Source organism: Euleptes europaea, chromosome 2 (assembly GCF_029931775.1).
Source record: "Euleptes europaea isolate rEulEur1 chromosome 2, rEulEur1.hap1, whole genome shotgun sequence".
NCBI classification, from domain to species: domain Eukaryota; kingdom Metazoa; phylum Chordata; class Lepidosauria; order Squamata; family Sphaerodactylidae; genus Euleptes; species Euleptes europaea.
The window spans coordinates 78,824,513-78,844,496 of NC_079313.1; the positions used below are offsets into that span (position 1 = coordinate 78,824,513).

Here is a 19,984-nt window from a genome sequence, read left to right on the forward strand (position 1 = left end):
GGCTTCCATTCCATTCCCAGATCCAGCACAAACTCCTCCCCTCCAAATTCCTCCATGGCTTCACCCCACCCACTGTCCTGATAAACCCCTGCCTGCGACCTTTGCTCTTCCAACTCTATGATCCTTAGCTGTCCAAAAGTCTCCTGTAACCTCAAACTCCATTCATTCTCATTTGCTGCCCTTTACATCTGGAACTCTCCCACAGAACACCTGCCACCTTTATCACTTTCTTCAAATCTCTCTACAAAACCCATCTGTTCCATTAACTCTTTAGCGCAATCTGTTTGTCCCCCTTCTTACCGAAACAAGTCCAAGTACTAGTAACATGAATTAAGATATTTTTTCTGTTTATCACTTTCTCCAACTCCCTCCTCTCCCTTTGTTGTCTTCCTTGTCTCAAACTTTAGATTGTAAGCTCCTCAGGCCAGTGTTCCCTGTACTCTATAAAGTGCCATGTTCACTGATGATACAACAACTTCTTCGCGGGCCATGGCTCAGTGGTAGAGCATCTGCTTGGCATGCAGTAAGTCCCAGGTTCAGTCCCTGGCATCTTGTCGTAGGCCAACCTGAGCTGCCCTCCTCCTCTGAGGAAGAGGAGGAGTGGGAACCTGGGCCCGTTCCTCCAAGGACTGCACTGGAACAGCAGGAACAGGCATCAGAGCCACCAAAACCCAGGGCAGGGGATGAGGGCTGCTCATTCTGGCAGCAAACAGAACAGCAAGAAGAGTAGGACTCCTCGCCTGCAAGTTCTCCCAAGATGGCTGAGAAGCAGAGAATCAAGGCCCGGCTTCAATTAAGGGAACGAAGGCAAAAGACCAGGTGGGCCTTGAGAGATAGAGCAAAGGCAATCAAGCCTAATCAGGGAGGAGTGGAAAACGCTGGAACCGCAAGGCTGATAAAAGGCCAAGCAGATTGCCAGAGTTCTTGTGGGTTCAACACATGTTGAAGGCCACTGACTGAGAGAAGCAAACAGAAGCTCCAGCAACTGAAGCTATCCCAGTCAACCCCGGCGTGCAAGCTGATGCCTGATCTGAGAAACAAGGAGATTGGACTGGTAAGTACCTCTACTCCTTTACCTGCTAATTACCTTGGTCTAGCCCGGTCCACGGGAAGAGAAAAGCCTGCGTCAGGCTCTGGTCAATGCAGTACTCCCATTGCTGTTGTTGAAACCAGAGGCCGAGCCTCGGGCCTGGTTACTGCCTGCACGCTACACTCCTGCCTGAGTATGACACATCTCCAGTTAAAGCAGTGGTTCCCAACCTTTTTTTGACCAGGGACCACTAGGACTTTTTTGTTCGGTGCAGGGACCCCAAGGTTTAAAACTAAAATTCTGAGAATTTGAAAATAAACTTTAATCATAACTGTTAGTTAAACATTAAACTTAGAATAATATTTGAATATATATTTTTATAATAAAGAACTTTTAATTGAAAATATTAATTTATTATGGGTTTATAACTTTGTTTCGCGGACCTTAATTTAGTTCTCGCGGAGCCCTGGTTGGGAACCAGTGAGTTAAAGGGACTAGGCAAGTAGGTGATGTGAACAACCTCTACCTGAGACCCTGGAGAGCCGCTGCTGGTCTGAGTAGACAATACTGACTTTGATGGACCAAGGGTCTGATTCAGTATAAGGCAACGTCATGTGTGTCCATGAGATGTAGATGCACAAAGCCATATGTGGACAGCAAGGAGCCATTTTGTCCAACCACTTAAGACATCCAATCACAAGATATTACAAGTCATGCAGCAAAGCAGGAGGAGCTATCTCCTTGTAGGCCACTCTTAATTCAAACAAAATTTCTAATGAATGACAGACCAGATGAGCCTTTGGCTAAGCAAGGTAGATTGTTTCTTCTCTCTATGTTGATATAATTGGGATATGCAGTATTGGGATATGCAAGCCTGAAACACTGGGAGAAATTTTCGGCATTTCTTCACTTGAGAGCCTTGAAGGAAGAGTCTGCTAACAAGTCCCTGGAGCAGTCCCTAAACTAGATCACTCGGACACTCAAAATAGTAACCACCCCCAAAATACCAATCCCTCCCCCAAATACCCACAAACCCAATCCCAGGCTAAGATCACCACAGAGTACATACACAACCTTGGGAGTTCGTGCTAAAGTGCTGAACAATTCCCCTTTTGCAGCAAATTAGCTGCTCTGCTCAAGTGTCACTATAAGGGGCAAAGCTCCATACAATCCAACTCGGAGGTTGCAGTATTGTGTTTACAAGACCACCATATAAACCACAAAATATTGTACCTGTCAAATTTTATCTAGAATTTCTAACCTTCTAATGAAGGCTTTTATGGCTTTAACAGATGCACGTAGCATGACTGGAGAAAATTAATCATGTAACTTTCCCCTCATTCCAAGCTAGTAAAAGGTGAGAGAAATCTCAAACAGATTTTGTTTAGAAGAGGTGCAAATAATAACAGCAATATGGAAGAAGATGGTTACAGGATCACAATATAATGCAGCGTTCAAAATGATGTTCGTGAATACATGGCATGTTTTCACAAGTATAATTTTATGTAGTAACAAGGGTTGACCAGAAAAAGTTATGTTACAGAGGTTACTGAACCAGAGCATCTTCATTTACACAAGAGATAAAAGGATGTCATTTTGCTTAGAAGGCATGAGAGTAGACCAAACCTTTTGGTAGATCAATTTTTCCACCAAGGCGAGATTCCATAAATGCTGGCATCATAGATAGCCTGCATTCTTCTTTTAAAAGATAATATTTTATTAGTTTTATACTGGGTATACAGAAAGAAGGGGGAAAGGGTAGGGAACTGATATCATGACATGTTTTGTTGGGTTAGCGTCTAGAACAGGTCTTCTTCATTCTTATCTCTATCTTATCTCTATCTTACACTTTCTTATCACTATCTTATCTGTCAAATTTCTATTTTAATATCTATTTTAGCTTTATTCATCTGTAATAGTTCATAAAAAACCAAACTGTTACAATAACACTTCTCATTATAACTAATCTTACTGATATCTGAAATCATATCCATATACACTTTGTGTCTAACTTAAATTCACTGTATACCATAAAATGAATGTCATTTCTGTTCATGTTCTTCTGGCGAATTTTTCTTCATCCAGTTTGAGAGTCTAGCCATGTCCACATATTCATACATTTTTGTTATCCACTCGTTTAGTGATGGTATTTTTTTGTCCTTCCAATACCTGGCATAAAGTGATCTTGCTGCTGTCATTGCATATAAAAAAAATTCTTTATCTGAAAGTTTTAGTTGTGAAGGAGTCATTCCTAACAGAAAATATTTGGGTTGTAAGTCAAAATTCAATTGTAGAATAGCTTGTAATTCTCCATGTATTTCTTTCCAATATTTCTGTGCCTTTTTACAGTTCCACCACTGAAGAAAAAAGGTACCTTCAGTCTCCGAACATTTCCAACAATTTATAGCCTGCATTCTTCTATTACACAGTAATTTCTACATTGACAGTTAAAAAGAAATGGAATATGGTTCCTTTAAGCTCATCTGGGAAAACCAGAAAGATCACTTAAAATCAAGACTGATCATTCTTACTTTCCTTGATAAATTCAACCCCATTATTTAGATACCACCTCACAAGTTCATGTCAACTTCCTGTGTTTTCCTACAAACCAAGTATGTGCCCTCAGGATAAAAGAATAATAGTACAATCCTAAAAATGTTTTGCTAGAAGTAAGCCCTACTGAGTAGGCTTCAGTACCTGCTTAGGATTTTGCTGTCAGGCATTTAAATTTGTACAAACTGCATAAGCTACCTTTTCAAATTCCACCAGTTGAATTTCTGAAATTATAGTTTATCTAACACAAGGTGGAAACCATTAGTTAATTGCTATAAATTCAGGTAAAGAGACTACTGCAGCAATTTAACTATTTGGCATGACAGATCACAAAGTAGCTTTCCTAGGTACCAGCCCTAGGAGGAGGGAGAAAGAGTTGCAGTGCAGAGAAATTTCTTGAAGAAAACACCTTCCTGTGCTCAGAGCTACATCATGTGCCAGTTCAATTTTGTAATTAGCATTGCACCTTCAGGCTTTTGTATCTCTCTATTTTTAATATATATTTGTAAAACAAATTAGAACACCCTAAGACTCACATGCTACTTCCAGAAAATAAAACGATACTGTCAATAGAATTCCCGGAATGAGAGATAAAACAATGGGTAAAACTATTGCTTATCTATGTAACAGCAGTGGTTTAGCAAGGAACCCAAACACCACCAAAGTTATGGGACAGAAGTTGAGGAAGGAGAGCAAAAATATGCATCTTGATAGATTAATCACCTATTAAAATCCCACTTTCCTCTCTCAGCAGTGGGCCTACCATTTTCCTGCTTTTTTTTTCTTACTCTGGCTATAACCAAAGAACCCTTTTTTTGTTGTGTTTAGCATCTCTTGCTTGCTAGCTAAACTGTTTATGGAGCCATACTGGCTTCTTTAGTTCCTCCCATTTTACATTCCCATTAAAATTATTTGTGATTTTGCCTTCAATATCTCACAATATCCCACCCGCCTTGAACTCCCTTCTTCTTGAGTATTTCTGACTGTAGGATTCTACCCAGCATAACTTTGAGTTTGTTAAAATTAGCTTTTCTAAAGTCCAACCTATATGTCTGATTACTTACAGCTTTTCCCTTTCTCAGGATCTTAAATTCTAAAATGCCAAAAATACATGGTCACTAATTGGCCCTCATTTTGTGGTAGCACCCACTCTTCGTTCTTGAAATTCTATAATTGCCTGCAGAGTTAACAAGATTGAGATCTCTTATGAAACAGCATACCTCTTGGACACACACCTCATGTGTGGTGAGGGGGTTTGGGTGTACCACCAAAGCTGAGAGCACTACCGTAAGGAGTTTAAACTCTGTCAAGAGTTTAAAGACCATGTAAAGAACATATTTGCATTACTAAGTTCAAGTGAACAGGAATCGGAGGAACTATGGGTTGAAAACAGAGATATTAAGGAAGAACTATTCCTGTAGCCAAAAGAAATGAAAAGCCTAAATGTATGACGGGAGAAATTCAAAAACTGCTAAAGAGAGACAAGAAGCAAACGTAAAAGGTGACAGAAAAGAAGTCTAAATGCCATGTTCCAGTGACTTCCACATAAAGACAAAGAGAAATGTTATAAAGATCATATTGCAAATTTACATTGGTCACTGGAGCATACAAGAGAATTTCAGAAGAAAATCAGCTTGTGTTTCATAGATTACAACAAAGCTTTTGACTGTGTGTATCATGAAAAGCTATGGATGGTTTTAACATAAACGGGTGTGCCACAACATCCGATTATCTGAAATAGTCAAGGAAGAGAACAAACTTTGTTACAGTATATGTCTAGCACTGTTCTGCTTAAAATTCTTACCAGTTCTCCATTTCAGAACACACAGCCAGGATCTCCACCCCTCCAAGCTGGGATGCAATACTGCCAGCATAGGTGACTGGGGGAAGTGGGATCCACTGGATCAAACTTTGACTGTTACAAATGTCCTTTTTGCCATGTATTGTCTCAACAGCCCTGACCTGAATAGCTCAGGCTAGACCAATCTTGTCAGATCTTGGAAGCTAAGCAGTGTCAGCTCTGGTCAGTATTTGGATGGAGACCATCAAGGAATACCGCGGTTGTTGTGCAGAGGAAGGTAATGGTAAACCACCACTGTTAGTCTCTTGCCTTGAAAACCCTTCAGGCTTGCCATAAGTCAGCTGCGACTTGATGACAAAATTGTTTTAACAACTATCCATTACTCAACAACTGCTACAAATGTCTCCTACATGAAGGCACAAGGCAGGTATGTACAGTGCAAATGGGAGGGACACTCCCTTAGAGATATGTTGGCAGAACATCACTATTATGTCAGCATGTCATTCCACTATAACCCCACATAAAAGTGTGTGTATGGGGGGGGGGGAGAACACAACTACGTTTCTGGAGGACTACCAGCTACTCCAGCTGTTGTTCCTGCTGGCCAAGCATTCATGACCCTTGACTAGAATTCCATACAGCAGCCCCAACTTACAGTTCTAATGCAGCTACCTACAAGGTTTTGGTAAGTATTGGCTCAGTGACCTCACTCTCCTACTGTTAATCTTACCACATGGGAAGCATCAATGAGGAGAGAGAAGAGGTGTAGGACCTGGAAGCATACCATGTACAGGATGCTTCAGCCCACTTGATGCTCTTTGTTACTGCTGAACACTACTCATTACTGTCTATGTATCTGCTCTCAGCAGATAGCCTTTCAACAGGATCATAAGCCAGCGTAGACCCCATTCATTGTTCAGTGCCAACCACCTGTTGAGTCAACACCACCACCAACAGCTGCAGTGACCAATGTGTCTAGAGACTCTGCTGTGATATTGCTAACTCTCTTATACTAGCCTGGCTGCTAAACCACCACAAGCTATTTAACAGTTATCTGACAAGTACAGCTATTATGGGCATGTAGCAACTGGGACAGCTTTCCCCGGGATTCTGCTTAGTGCAGCCTTCACTGGGGACTTGCTGACCAAAACAGTTGGCAACCCCATAAGGACACAAGTAGTGCCCTGCTGGATCAGACCACTGGTCCATCTAGTTCAGCAAACTGTTTCACACAGTGGCCAGCCAGTTACCCTGGAGAGTCAACGAACAGGGCATAGAGGCCATGTCCTTCCTCTGGCGTTGACTCCTACCACTGGTGTTTAGAGGTTTGTTGCCCTTTCATATGAAGGTTCCCTTTAGTTACCATGATCAGTAGCCATTGAGGGTCCTATCACTATGAATCTAGCTGCCTTTTAAAGCCATCATTACATCCACCATTTAATGATTCATTCAGTAAAGAAGTATTTTCTTTGGTTTGGCCTGAATCTATTGCCTATCAACTTCATTGTGTGCCCCCAAGTACTAGTATTATAGGAGGATAAGAAGTTTCTCTCCATCCATTTACTCTTTTATTAACCTCTATCATGTGCCCCCTCAGTTATCTTTTTCTAAACTGAAAAGTCCCAGAATCTTCACCTCATCCTCACAGGAAGAGTGCTCCAACCCCCTAATCATCTTGGTTGCCTTCCTGATTTTTTCCCCAGTTCTGCAATGTTCTTTTAGAAATACAGTGACGAGAATTGCACCAAATGAGGCCTTACCATAGATCTACACAGGGGCATTATCATGTTGGCCATTTTATTTTCGGTTCCTTTCCTAAAAATCCCCAGCATGGAGTTTCAAAATTGTTTGGGTTGTTTCACAGCTGTGTTTATTTTAATAGGGAATTATGCCCTCTGCCTACTACCCTCAGCTATCTTTAGCACAAGACTCACACTAGGAGGGTGGCTGAGAGAGTCATCCACTGTCTGCACCAATGTGCTCTAGCAAATGAGACGAACAGGTTACTGGTGTTTGTAGTCCCCCAATCACTGCTGGTGTGCTATAAACTGTATAGACTGGAGTGGAGGGCACTAGAGCACAAGGATTGCTGGGATTAAAAGCAGCTGATGGCAGAAGTGAACCTTCTAAATGCAATGGAGAGATGATACATGGGGGAACTGCCAAGCAAAATTATTGCCATCTGGGGCATCCAATCAATATGAGTGACCCATTCCCAATGACTGGGTTGGATGATACAAAAACTCAGCTATGCCTAGGACCTTGCTAGGCAGGCTGATAAATAGCTCCATGCAGTGCTAGAACTGAGAACCTTATGTTGTGAAGCCTTTGTTGTACTATGGGGACAATTCTTTCTGTGCAGTTTTTCCAATCCTGGTATATTTGATTTGTTTTGACAGTTGTTTTTCCTGTGTGCCAGTTGCACGGGTGGGTAAAAAATGCCTGGTGGGAACACAAGAGAGGGCCTTTTCGGTGGTAGCCCCACAATTATAGGAGAACCTCAACAGGGAGGTGCAGCTAGCCCTCTCACTTTTTATCTTCAGGAGGCAGCTGAAAACAGTTCTATTTGGGATTGCATTTGACTAATTTTTATTGGTAGTCCTAATTGAGATTTTACACTTGTCTTTTATGTGCTTCATAACCGTTTTACTTATATTGTAAACCGCCTTGAGTGCCGCAAAGTTAGAAAACCTGCTAATATGTTTTAAATAAATAAAAATCCTCTGCTAATGTTGGTTCCAGTACTTCCTTCTTTTGCTCTTTTACTGCTGATCAGTTTGTTGCTGGCCAAAAGGTAAGTTTTATCTTATTGCCAGCTTTCCCCTTTGTGGGATCTGAATCCCTCCCTCCCATTTGCCACAACTGTTTTTCCCAGTGGGGGAGATAAGAATACCTTCTGTAAATGCGCACATGGTGTTCCCTTATTGCTGTCTTAATGTTTGCCCTCAGGGCCTGAGCCTTTGCCTGGGCTTTTTGTGGGAGTTTCCCCACCCATGTGAGATGTGGCGGTATGTGGGTGACATGGTTTGACTGGCCATGCTTCCTTCCCTGCACGTCAGCCTGTCAAAACGGTATGTGTCCCCTGGACAAGATTCAAGCCCCTATGTTCAGAGATCTCAGGAGTGTGGCAGTTCCAGTCCTCCTACTGGGCACACCATACTCCTACATACAGCATAGGGTCCTTCCTCCCTTCCCTTGTGTATATGGGTGGGGACAGGGCAACCTGATGGAAATGTGCCATCACCGTTGTACATTGGCAGGCTGCCCCCGGGGCATCACTGGCACACTGCCAATGATTAGTGGGTATAGGCAGTATTGCTATGGACTTCTCCGTTGTTGCTCAGTTCCTTGTAGTTAGCTCATTTTTAAAAAATCTCTTTGCTGAAAGAGCACGGATACTAATTAACTAGGTATTGTTTGTTTTATCAAATTATAATTTTAAATGTTTTTAATTGTTAATGTTTTTATGTGTGCTGCCTTAAGGACCTGGATTGGGTGGAAAGGCTGCATAAAAATGTTTTTAAATTTTTTTAAAAAAAATACACAAACACTGCACTAAAGTCCAGGGCTCAGGACTGCTCTACCCGATATTGTGTTGGAGATATATATATATGCACACACACAGAGATTGTTTAATTTCCATATCCGTTCACTTCTGCTAGATGATCTGACAGACTGCCGCTTCCCCCCACCCCAGCAAGTGCAGACTTTCTCCCCATGACTTTGTACAATATTAAATATGACAAACAGTTTGGTTCTAAACCACATAGATCCAACTTCATAGGCAAACTTTTTTACACAAGGCACGTCTCTGGCTTCCTTGGCTCATCTTCAATCTTGCATATCCACTTCCAGAGCAAGTCTGTCTCGCTACAAAACAGAAAGGACTGACTTGCTGTCTGGCTGAGAGAAAGGACAACCAGTCTTTAAAAGGAACAACCTTGGGCACTATAACACACATGGTCTTCTGTTCATTCATTTCAACATCTATGGTAAAACTACATTAGCTAGCATGCTGTCTTGAGTGAATTGTATGCACGATTTTACGTTCTGGTTGCCACAAATAATTGTTCCTTGTTTAATGACATTCTGAAGTTTTGCACTGAGTAATTCAGAAATTCTGTCTCTGTTATACTTCTACAAGATCACAGACTTTATTAGTTCTACTGCAACAACCCATGAATACCTGATACAGTGATATAGGAGGGGGGGAGAAATAGGAGTAGGCTGATCAGCTCTTTCACACTGGCTCCTAGCTCAGGCCTGAGTGTATGCATGTTATCTCAATTAGAGAACTCCCTGGATCTGAGAAACCTGCAAAGAACAAGGAGCCCTATAAACATTTGAATATTAGAAGAAGAATGCTCATAGTACACAAGTAAGGAAAATGCTTTAAGACATCTAAATCTGCTCTGTCACAGCATCACTTGCCGCTACCCCTTTGCAGTCCAGGTTAGAGACAAAGGGAAGCATACAAGATTCAGCCCAAACCTATTAGAATAAAAGCCTTACATCTTCACCCCAACTTCTAACACTTCCTGTAAGCACAATGTAAGTACTGATTCAGTCTACTGTGGTATAGACTCCTGCAACCGGGGCCTCCCATAATTCCCTCAGCCAGTCAAACTCCACCCTTACAGCACTGTGCTGCATCTTACAGGAAAGCTTGTCACAGTGTCAGGCAACAAAGCAAAGGAGAGATGGGGGGATGGGGAGCCGGAGCATCCTTCACAGCCTGCTACTGCTCTTCCCGGTGAGTGCGGGAGCCATTATGGCACACCCTGATAGCTCTTACTTCTACACGCCCACCTCCCACAGTACATGCTGAGCTAATCACCACCTGGGGTGTACTGACCTTTCCCGATGTCAACATTTGCTCTATTGTTGGTGCACACAAAGAAACTGCCTGTGTGTTCCCTCCAGGGACATTCTCAAGCAGCATTACCCAGTAGCATATTATGGCACAGCAGAGCTTTGCTACATAGCTCAGCAGAAAGAAGCTAACCTTGATTTTAACATACACAGTGAAAATGGGAGGTTTTAGCACTATGTCCTCAGGATTAGGAGTCTGCCATTCCTCGCTATGTACCTATTTTCAAGGAGAGGGAAGCAAACCAGCCATGTGCAACCATAGAATGTACTTTGATGGGAATATCTGGGTTTTGCTAGGAAGGGGGATAAATCACAGTGTCCCCACTAAAGAGCTGACAGAATTCTATTTAATAGTCTAGCACATGCAGCTTGGCAGAATCCAGGAAGCAACAGGAACTGACTGCTCTAGCGCTGCTGAAAGCACAATGAGCACCAAGGGCAGATCAAATCTGCCTAAAGAGTGACAGGTATGTCATGAAGTACTCCAGATAACCACACAGGAGGCAAGAAGAGGGGATGTACTTTCCTCAAAAGTATAATTTCTGCAAGCAAAGCCCATTGTTAACAGGAGGAAGCAGGGAACAACTGAATATCGTACCACTCTATGCCAACGGCCAGAATGAGCCCATTTGGACTCCGAACTAAAAACAAAAATCTGCACCAAGGCATCTCTCAGTTTTAGCCAAGAAAAGGTAAATTATTTAATTTGCATAAATTATTTATTTTGCCTATCCTATACATAAGATGCAGTCAGGGCACTGGCTCTAATCCTTGACTATTGGGAAACTCACTGAGCATCCTTTGTCTTCAAAGTGGTTTCACCCAGAATTGCTCACTGATTTCCAAGTCTACCATTGTAATTCTAAAGGCTAGCAACTTGCTTTTTTAATTTAAAGCAAAGTGAGATTCTCACAAATAATTCTAAATACACCTAACTCCTTGTTTTTAAGGTGTGCATACATGTCTCCCTGTGAACTTGTGTAGAAACACAGAACTCACCTGGGCCAGCCAATATTTCTCAACATAACATTATTGAGGAATGTTTACAAAATATCATCACTGAGCTCAGGCTTTCCTCATGAAAGGTAACTGTGTTTTAATTGCAGTCCTAAACCAAGTTATACCCTTCTCGGTCCACTGAAGTCTATGTGCTTAGAAGGGTAGCATTCTGTTTAGGATGGAAAAGTGTTTTAGTCTGTTGGAACGAACAGAAAAAGCAGCACCTTAAAGATTGTTGTTGTGGTACAAGTCCACAGAAGCATATGCCCCAATAAATCTGTCAGTCTTTAAAGATGCCACTAGACTCCTTTTAATTAATTAATACATACTTAACACTAACAAAATGAAATCTCCACTAATACCATATCACAGATCATTTCACTAGCTAAGCAACCGAAGTACTAATTGGGGACAACGGATTTTCTTTCATCCATGCCCTTGGCTAGGTAAACCCTTCTCTTTCTCTGAATGTTTGTTATATAGTCCCATTTATATAGTCCCATTTATATAGCCCATCTTAATCTATCAAGGTTTATTGGCATCTTCTTTGGTCTGGGTGCACTTAAGGAGCCTGGTATAGTGCAGTGACTGCAAGCATGAGTTCAGCGCTGAAGTGAGATTTAAACAAGGAACTCACTATGAGGCCTTCAGCAAGCTTATTCTTCTCTCAGCCTCAGCATCCCACCTACAATACAGAGATAATAATAATCACCTACTGTAACAGTGTTGTTATAAGAATTACTGAAATATTGTATGTGAAGTGCCCGGAACACTTGGAAGAACCATGATGAAAATGGTATTATTTTTAAATGTCTCCAACAAAGTATCCTGGTATGTCAGAAACTTATATCAAAGCATCACTCTGGAACAATGACACAAGCAAATTCCAGTGCTCATTCAAATGGTGGTATTTGTTCTTGCCCTACATTTGCCAGTGAAACTGTATATGCTTAGATTATCTGACCATCCTTCAAATACTACTGACATTTTACTTTCAAAAGCATCATACAGCATAGTTTTCATATGTCACTCACAGCTTTTGAAAATATGTATCTCTTTCGTTCATTTTAAGTGCTTTGCTTTGGCTAGGTCAGAAAGCAACAGGGGAGAGAATCAGATGGCACAGCAGTCTGTCCTGTTCTGCTATAGATATTTCCTGACCTTCATTGGCCATTCTTTAAAGTGCACTTAAAACTTCTGAGACAGGGCTATGTTGTCTCCACTTCCATCTTTACTCACCTACACCTCAAGAGCTGCAGTTTGAAGGTGGCAGAGAATTTTTCGGTTCAGTTTGTTTGAAGCCTTTGTATCAAGAACTCTCCAAAGCTCAGTTTTGACTTGACCAAGTCATACATGCACCCCTTGGGATCGTCTCTGCAGGGCCAATAAACAAGCCTATTGCACCTCACATTCTGACATAACATTAAACAACAGTACAGTAGACCCCAGTTGTCTTAGTAAACATGTGTACTATTCCTATAACATAAGCCCTCTGAAGTGTAATTTCAGTTAGGACCAATGATAGATAAGTGCCCACAGCATCCCGCTCCATAGGAACACTTTACCAATGGATAAGAATGGTGCATACACTTATGAATACCCATGCTGACCCTGCTGTCAATCACACCCCCAGTATAATGCCATGTAAACGACCCCTGTTAATAGCCTGTGTGGTGCTGGTTAGCGTGTCAGACTAGTATCTGGGAGACCCAAGTTTGAATCCTCATTCTGCCATAGAAGCTTTCTGGGTGACTGGAGGGCAGTCACACATTCTCAACCCAATCTACCTCACAGTGAGGTTGTAAGGATAAAATGGAGGAGAGAACTATGTAAGTTCCTTTCACTTTCAACTGGAGGAAAAGGTAGGGTGAAAACAACATACAAACATAAAACATACATAGCAAAGGAAGAACAGGAGGAATATAAGCCACACCTTACCATAAGGAGGTTAGAAGGGAAACATGTCTAGCTTTCCCCAGACAAAAATTCACCCATCAGGTGAATTTCTAAAGGTCACTCTGCCCTACACAACTGGAAGATATTCAAAGAGCAAAGCTAAAGAGAGAAACCCAGCTCCAGGAGAAAACAGAGCTCTGGCTAGCATGTGCTACAGGTTCAGGGGAGTGGCAGGATGAAAGCTGGATACGCTGCTGGGGAATCGCTCCTGCAAATCCCATATAGCCCCAGTCAGCAAGCAAAGAGTCATTCCTTGTCAAGGCCTCAAGACCCTATTGCTCCCAGAAGGAACTGGGAGGACCGGAGGGACCCCCGAAGCCTCACACAAGCCACAAGTCCACTGCCATTCCAAGGGACTGCAAATGAGACACTGAAGGCAACCATGTACCAAGGGCATCATGTCCCAGCTCTTGAGGAAGACCCAAAGGGGAAAGTTATGCACACCTAACGAGCGGAAATCCATCTCTACCACAGGCTTTCCTGGCACTCCAGCAGGACCGCCTCAGGTAGAGGTGGGCACAATGGGAACCCCTCCCAATCCCTAGCAGGGAAGAAAAGGGCAAGAGTCCAGGAGCACCTTCAAGACTAACAAAAATATTTTCTGGTAGGGTATGAGCTTTCGTGAGCCACAGCTCACGCTGTGGCTCACGAAAGCTCATACCCTACCAGAAAATATTTTTGTTAGTCTTGAAGGTGCTCCTGGACTCTTGTGGCTCACAAAAGCTCCTACCCTGCCAGAAAATATTCTTGTTAGTCTTGAAGGTGCTCCTGGCCTCTTGCCCTTTTCTACTACTGCAGACAGACTAACACGGCTACCCTCTGCGAACGACCTAGAAGGAAGGAAGCCCCCCCCCAATGCCCCCACGCGGGTGGCATCGGGCGCGCTCTCCCGCCCAAGGGAAAGCGGCGCCACCCGCCAGCAGCCCTCACCTTCTCCACGTTGTCCACGGTGAATTCGAGGCCCCCCTGCTGGAGGGCGGGCTCCCCTCGGCGCTCCATGGCGCCGGCACCACCACGACGCCGCCGCTCTGCGCCTCGCCCTCCCTCGGGGCTCAGCGACAGCGGGGCAGGAGCAGCATCCTGAGGTGGGGGGGGGAGGTGGGGAGAGAACCGGACCCCCAACCCCCCGACACACACACCACCACCCCCCAGGCAGGCAGAAAGGGCGGTTCTCTGGTCTCCACAGAGGGAGGCCGGGCGTGTCAGCCTGTCAGTGGAGCTGAAAGGGCGGTTGGGGAAGGGGGGTTGGGGAAGGGGGGTTGGGGGAGGGCAGTTGGGGGGCTGTTTCTTCTCTAATGGGGTTAAAAGGAGGGGGGCGTCTGTCAGCCTCCAGAAGGAGGGGCGAGCCTCTCTCTGTCCCCGGTGGGGCGAAGGGCGGGGAGCTGCCTCAGCCGGGGAAGAGCCAGTCAGGGGGAACTGAAGCAGCCTTCCTCACCCCGACTCGGCAGTCGACCTCCGTGCCCCCCCCCCCGGGAATTACGAAGGAGATCTGAAATTAACTGCCGCTGATTTTCGGAGGGGGAGGGGGAGCTCTCTCTCCTGTTCCTAATGGCGGAGAATGGGGGGGGGGCTGTCCATGCACTCGCCGAAGCGGTGGGTGGGTGGGTGGGTCTGTCTGTTATTCCCCGCCCCCCGACCGCTCCGCTATGCAGCCCGCTCTGCGCGGGCAAGTCGCGCTGGACGCCGGCAGCGGAGACGACGCGCGGCCACCGCCTCCCCGGTCTCATGGACTGACAGTTGGGCCGGGTACCTAGCGGGGCGACCAGAGAGAGGGGAGGGGGGGGGGAGGGAGCGGGTCCTGATGCGCCGCCACGGCGTCTTCGCCGAACGCCCGACTGCCGGCTCTTGCGGTTCTCGCCCATTCAGGCGCTTCAGTCACCTCCTTTGCCCTATGTTGTGGGTTCATGGGAGTTGTAGTTCCGAGCGCCCCGGCCGACGAGCAAGGCAAGACGTAGGAATATTCATGGGGTCTGTAGTTCCTGCAGTGGCCTGTCTCTGTTGCACCCCCTGGTGGGGAAAGCAGAGATCTCGTGAAATCGGGAAGACACATAGGGCGAAAACGCACGGTCGCTTTAGCCTCCTTTATTCCCTGTTTCAGCCAGGATCGAGCGCGCATGCGTTTCGCCGAACGTGCGTTCGATCCTGGCTAAATCCTGGCTGAAACAGGGAATAAAGTGGGCTAAAGTGACCATGTGTTTTCGCCCATAGATGGATTTATCAAAATGTAGCCTGGGCGGTTGAATGTGGTCATAGATATATTACCAGCAGTAGTAAAAGTGGGTTGTAGATGGTAGAGTGCCGGTATAACTACTGTGCAGATGCTAACTCTTGAGCCTACCACTTTTCAGGCAAGGCATCTTAGGTGGTAAATTCCCAGCACAGTACAATCAGCATCTAGGATTGCCACCTCCTGCTTGGGAAATTCCTGGAGATTTCAGGGCAGGTTCTGAGGAGGGCAGTTTGGGGAGAAGGGGGAGCTCAGCATGAATGCGATGGCAGAATCCACCTTCTAAAGCTCTCGTTTCCTCCAGGGGATCTCTCTGTAGTGTAGAGATCTATTGTAGTTCCAAGGGAACTTCAGGCCCTACCTTGAGGCTGGCAAACTTAATCAGCTGCCATCCTGTCCAACAACTGCTGAGCTCTCCAGGTCAGCCATCTTCCCCAAGTGGTTGAAAAGTTGTAGGCATCACCCTAGCCTGGAATGTTAGTCTTTAGCTGATTGAGGGTATACCTTGCTGTCTCACATACACACATAATCTCAGGTCCCTCGGAAAACGTTCTTGAACAACTTTCAGTTAGATTAGAGGACAAGACCTTGCATATTAGTAGCTAGAGAAACAACAGGATGAGAAGTGGAGTAAATGGTCATGTACGGAAATAACCATCACACACACACCCCGGTAACATCTGTATTAGAACTGTTGTTGTTAATATGCTCCTAAATTATTTGGAATCGCAAGTAGTGGTGAAGTAGCCAAGCTTCCACCAAAGCATTCTGGACAATGAAAACCAAAGCAAGTTGTGATGTGATCCAGGAGAGCACCTCCAATTCTGCAAGTGGGCAACAATGTGGCAAATGAAGTTCAATGTGAACAAGTGTAAAATGATATACACTGGAACAGACAACAACAACAAAGTCACATATACACTGAAGGACCCTGAATGTCTAGTGGCTGATCAGAAAAGAGATCTTAGGGTCATGGTGGATAGCTTGATGGAACTGGAAACGCTATGCTAGAGATTATTAGGAAAACAAAATGGCCCATGTCATAATGCCCTTGTACAGATCTATGATGCAGCCTTATTTGAGATGCTGTTCACAATTCTGGTTGCCCCCATCACACAAAGGGTATTGGGGAGCTGGAAAATATGCAGAAAAGCACTCCAAAAATGATCATGGGATCGGAGCACTTTCCCTATAAGAAAAAGCTAAAGAATTTAGGACTTTTTGATGTAGAAAAAATATGCCGTGGGGTCATGATAGAGGTCTACAAAATGATGCTCAATGTGGCAAAAGTAGACAGAGTATTTTTTCCCCTCTTCCAAAATACCAGCACTCAGGATATACACAACAATAAGCAATAGATTCAGGAAAGTCTAAATACAATGTGTGTCTTCTAAAATTCACTACCACAGAATGAAATGATGGCTTCTTGCTTTTTGTGTGTGTAAGTGCTATCAAGTCACTTTTGACTTATGGCAACCCTATGAATTAATGACCTCCAAAACGTCCTATCATTAACAGCCTTGCTAAGGTCTTGCAAACTGAGGGCGGTGGCTTCCTTGATTGAGTCAATCCATCTCATGTTGTGTCTTCCCCTTTTCCTGCTGCCTTCAACTTTTCCTAGCGTTATTGTCTTTCCCAGTGACTCTTGTCTTCTCATAATGTGACCAAAGTATGATAGCCTTAGTTTGGTCATTTTAGATTCTAGGGAGAGTTCAGGCTTGATTTGATCTAGAACCCACTAATTTGTCTTTTTGGCCATCCACGGTATCCGTAATACTCTCCTCCAATAGGAAGAAAGTTGATTCATTTGAAATGTGGTGTTGGAGGGGTTTTATGGATACCGTGGACCACCAAAAAGACAACTTGATGGCACTTAACACACACACATACTACATGGTGGTCAATACTGTCTTAATTTGGTTTTACTTTTCATCTTTCCACTTTCATAGCTACCAGAAGTCTTTCCATCAAAATTCTATCCCTTGTGAATAACATGTCAATAGCTGTAAGATTAACCTTTGCCCCAAATTGGACCAGAAACCTGGTTCAACATAACCAAGATCTTGGTACCAGTCAGATGACATAGCATTTCAGACTGAGGAAGCCTTCTAGAATCTCTTTTTGTGGTGTTTGCTGTGACTTGGGGTATTTATGAATGGAGCTGGTATGCTTCAATGTTGCCGTTTGGTTCCTCCCCCACAGAGAAGCACAAAGCCAATTTCACACAGCCTAAACAGGCTTTATTGCTACAGGAAGTTGCTACTGTACAAAAATAGAGTTTATCGAAATGCAAATCAAGGGTGGAGAATATAAAATCAGGAAAGGAGGAAGAGGAAATGCCTCTGCTCAGGCCATGTGGGGAAAATGGAATTGGAATTGCTGGTCACAGGCCCAGGGCATAACTTCAGCACTGGCTTGAAACAGTACACCAGACCTTGTTCTCAGCATTATAAATAGGTGCCACTGGGGGTGGAGAGGGGTGCAAACAAATAAATAAATAAGTTAGAGAATAAATAACCTTGTTCAGAAAGTGTCCACTTCCAGGGCAGGAAGGGACTGATCCACAGAGGGCGCTATCCTACTGGCAGCAGGTGAAGGCTGCACCAGGGCATGGCATGGGTCTCCTGCTGTCTCCAGTGTCTGCCTGGCCCAGTGGCCAAACTCCAAGCTGCTGGCAGTGGTGTGCGTGTGAGGGAATGCTGTAAAGCAGGATTGCATCCCTGTCATTGGCTTCACTAGACAAGCCCCTGCAGATGTTGTGACTGCTTGGAAAGCACAGGCTTCACCAGATGCGCCTTGTTGCCAGCTCCATATGATCTAGAACCCCCAGCCTCTGCCAGTCAAGGGCCTATTCTTCTCACCAGGCCAAGCTTTGCAGTCAGGCCACAGGCTCCTAGAAGAGAGAGACCGTTCCAAACCAGGAAAGTACTAAAACCTGCCCTTGGTTAAGTGTGCTGGCTACCCTAGCTCAGGAATGGCAGAGGATGGTAATTTCTAGGACACAAAGAGTCACAATTATAGGCTGACTCTGAAGCTTCCACAGATGGTTGAAAAACTGTCCTCCAGGTCCAGCGATATCTGATACCTGATGGTGCTGGACCAATCCTTTAGGGCAAAAAGAGTGTGTGAGCTGAAATAAAGGGGGTGCTGGTGATGATGGGAATATGGACCTTGCAGCTGATGGGGCTAGCTGACCTCAGTAAGGAGCCTCCTCGCCTGGGGAAGGACCAGTGATATGGAAGGACATCTGAGAAGGAGCTCATTAGCACCACAAGCCATTCAGGCTCTGTCTTTACCCCTCGTCCCTCAAATGAGGTTTGGGAAATCCCAACACTGCATTTTTGCTGTCTGTCTGAGCAGATTCAAAATCCTGTTGACAGACCGAGCCCTGAAGCAGAAAGATCCACCCGGACTGGGGCTGCAGCCATCGTGGGGCGGAGCTTGCCTGAGTATTGCAAAGCTACCATCTTCTCGCTGGTGCCTTGTAAAGATGTCCCTCAAGGATGCCGATGGAGCCCCGGGCACGCCTGTGCCGCACTTCACTCCTGTTTATTCTTCACTCGTAGTTTCTGCCTGGCATCGAAAGCCCACTGTGCACCACACCTCTCCTCACCCTGTGCCCCAGAGGCAGAGCAGGCTCATGGCACTGCTGTAGTCTGGGCACGAACACCTGTCAAGTAGGTGACTCTGTGAGCTCCAAGTAGGCGGGCAGTCCCTTCAGCCCACACACCTGCATTCTGCTGCTGAGAGGTTGCCCACAGTATGCCAAGCATTCTGCACATCCATGAAGGACACAACTTCATACCGAACAGGGCGGCAGCAGGGATTGGAGGAGAGATGTTTGTCACGCATGAGGATGTCTATCTGTACCAGGTTTTGCAAGGTCAGGTCGTAGTTTGTGCGGGCCGACTCGCATGACCCAATGCAGTAGCTGAACCGTACAATCTCCTCTGACTCAAAGCCAAGTCCCAGGTCCCGCACCTTCACCGTGAGACTGTGCAGGCGGCAGTGGTGGCTGCGGTTGCGGTTCCTACGCCTTTCTTTGCTGGAACCTTTCTTGGCTCTGCTGGAACCTGACGGGGACCGCTCAGCCCTGAGCAGTTCTGAGGAACTCATCCCTTGCAGTGTCATGTTGTCCCCTGGTGGAAAGAAAAGGGAGGTAAGTCACAAGAGGTGTCCCTTACTTTGGCTCTCAAGAATAGGGCTGCCAGCTTCGGGTTGGGAAATACCTGGAGATTTTGGGGGTGGAGATGAGGAGGGCAGGGTTTGGGGAGGAGAAGGACTTCAATGCCATAGAGTTCAGTTGCCAAAGCGGCCTTTTTTTCCAGGGGAACTGATCTCTTATTGGCTGGAGATCAGTTGTAATAGCAGGAGATCTCCAGCTAGTACTTGGAGGTTGGCAACCCTATTCAAGAAGCAGGACAGGTGTTAGGCCCTGTAAAATGAGGAAGAGGCATAAGGCTTGGATGGGGCATACAGCTGTCTCGTCGGCCTCCTTGCTTCCCAAATGGACTGCATATCTTCCCCAGGGTGGGGCAAGTTCAAG

General features: G+C 45.0%; 2 protein-coding genes across 3 annotated transcripts in view; both read right to left on the reverse strand.

Moving 5' to 3' along the window:
- Window positions 1–14,147, reverse strand: part of IPO13 (importin 13) — a 68,774-nt gene extending 54,627 nt beyond the window's left edge. For both annotated transcript variants that reach the window (XM_056845518.1, XM_056845517.1), the window contains exon 1: window positions 14,142–14,147. The gene's annotated coding sequence lies outside the window, so the exon portion shown is untranslated. The remainder of the gene's footprint in view (window positions 1–14,141) is intronic.
- Window positions 14,148–19,155: 5,008 nt separating this feature from the next.
- Window positions 19,156–19,569, reverse strand: ARTN (artemin). The gene has a single exon (XM_056844795.1). It carries the CDS (start codon window positions 19,567–19,569, stop codon window positions 19,156–19,158), a length of 414 nt encoding a protein of 137 aa, XP_056700773.1.
- Between the last annotated feature and the right edge of the window lie 415 nt (window positions 19,570–19,984).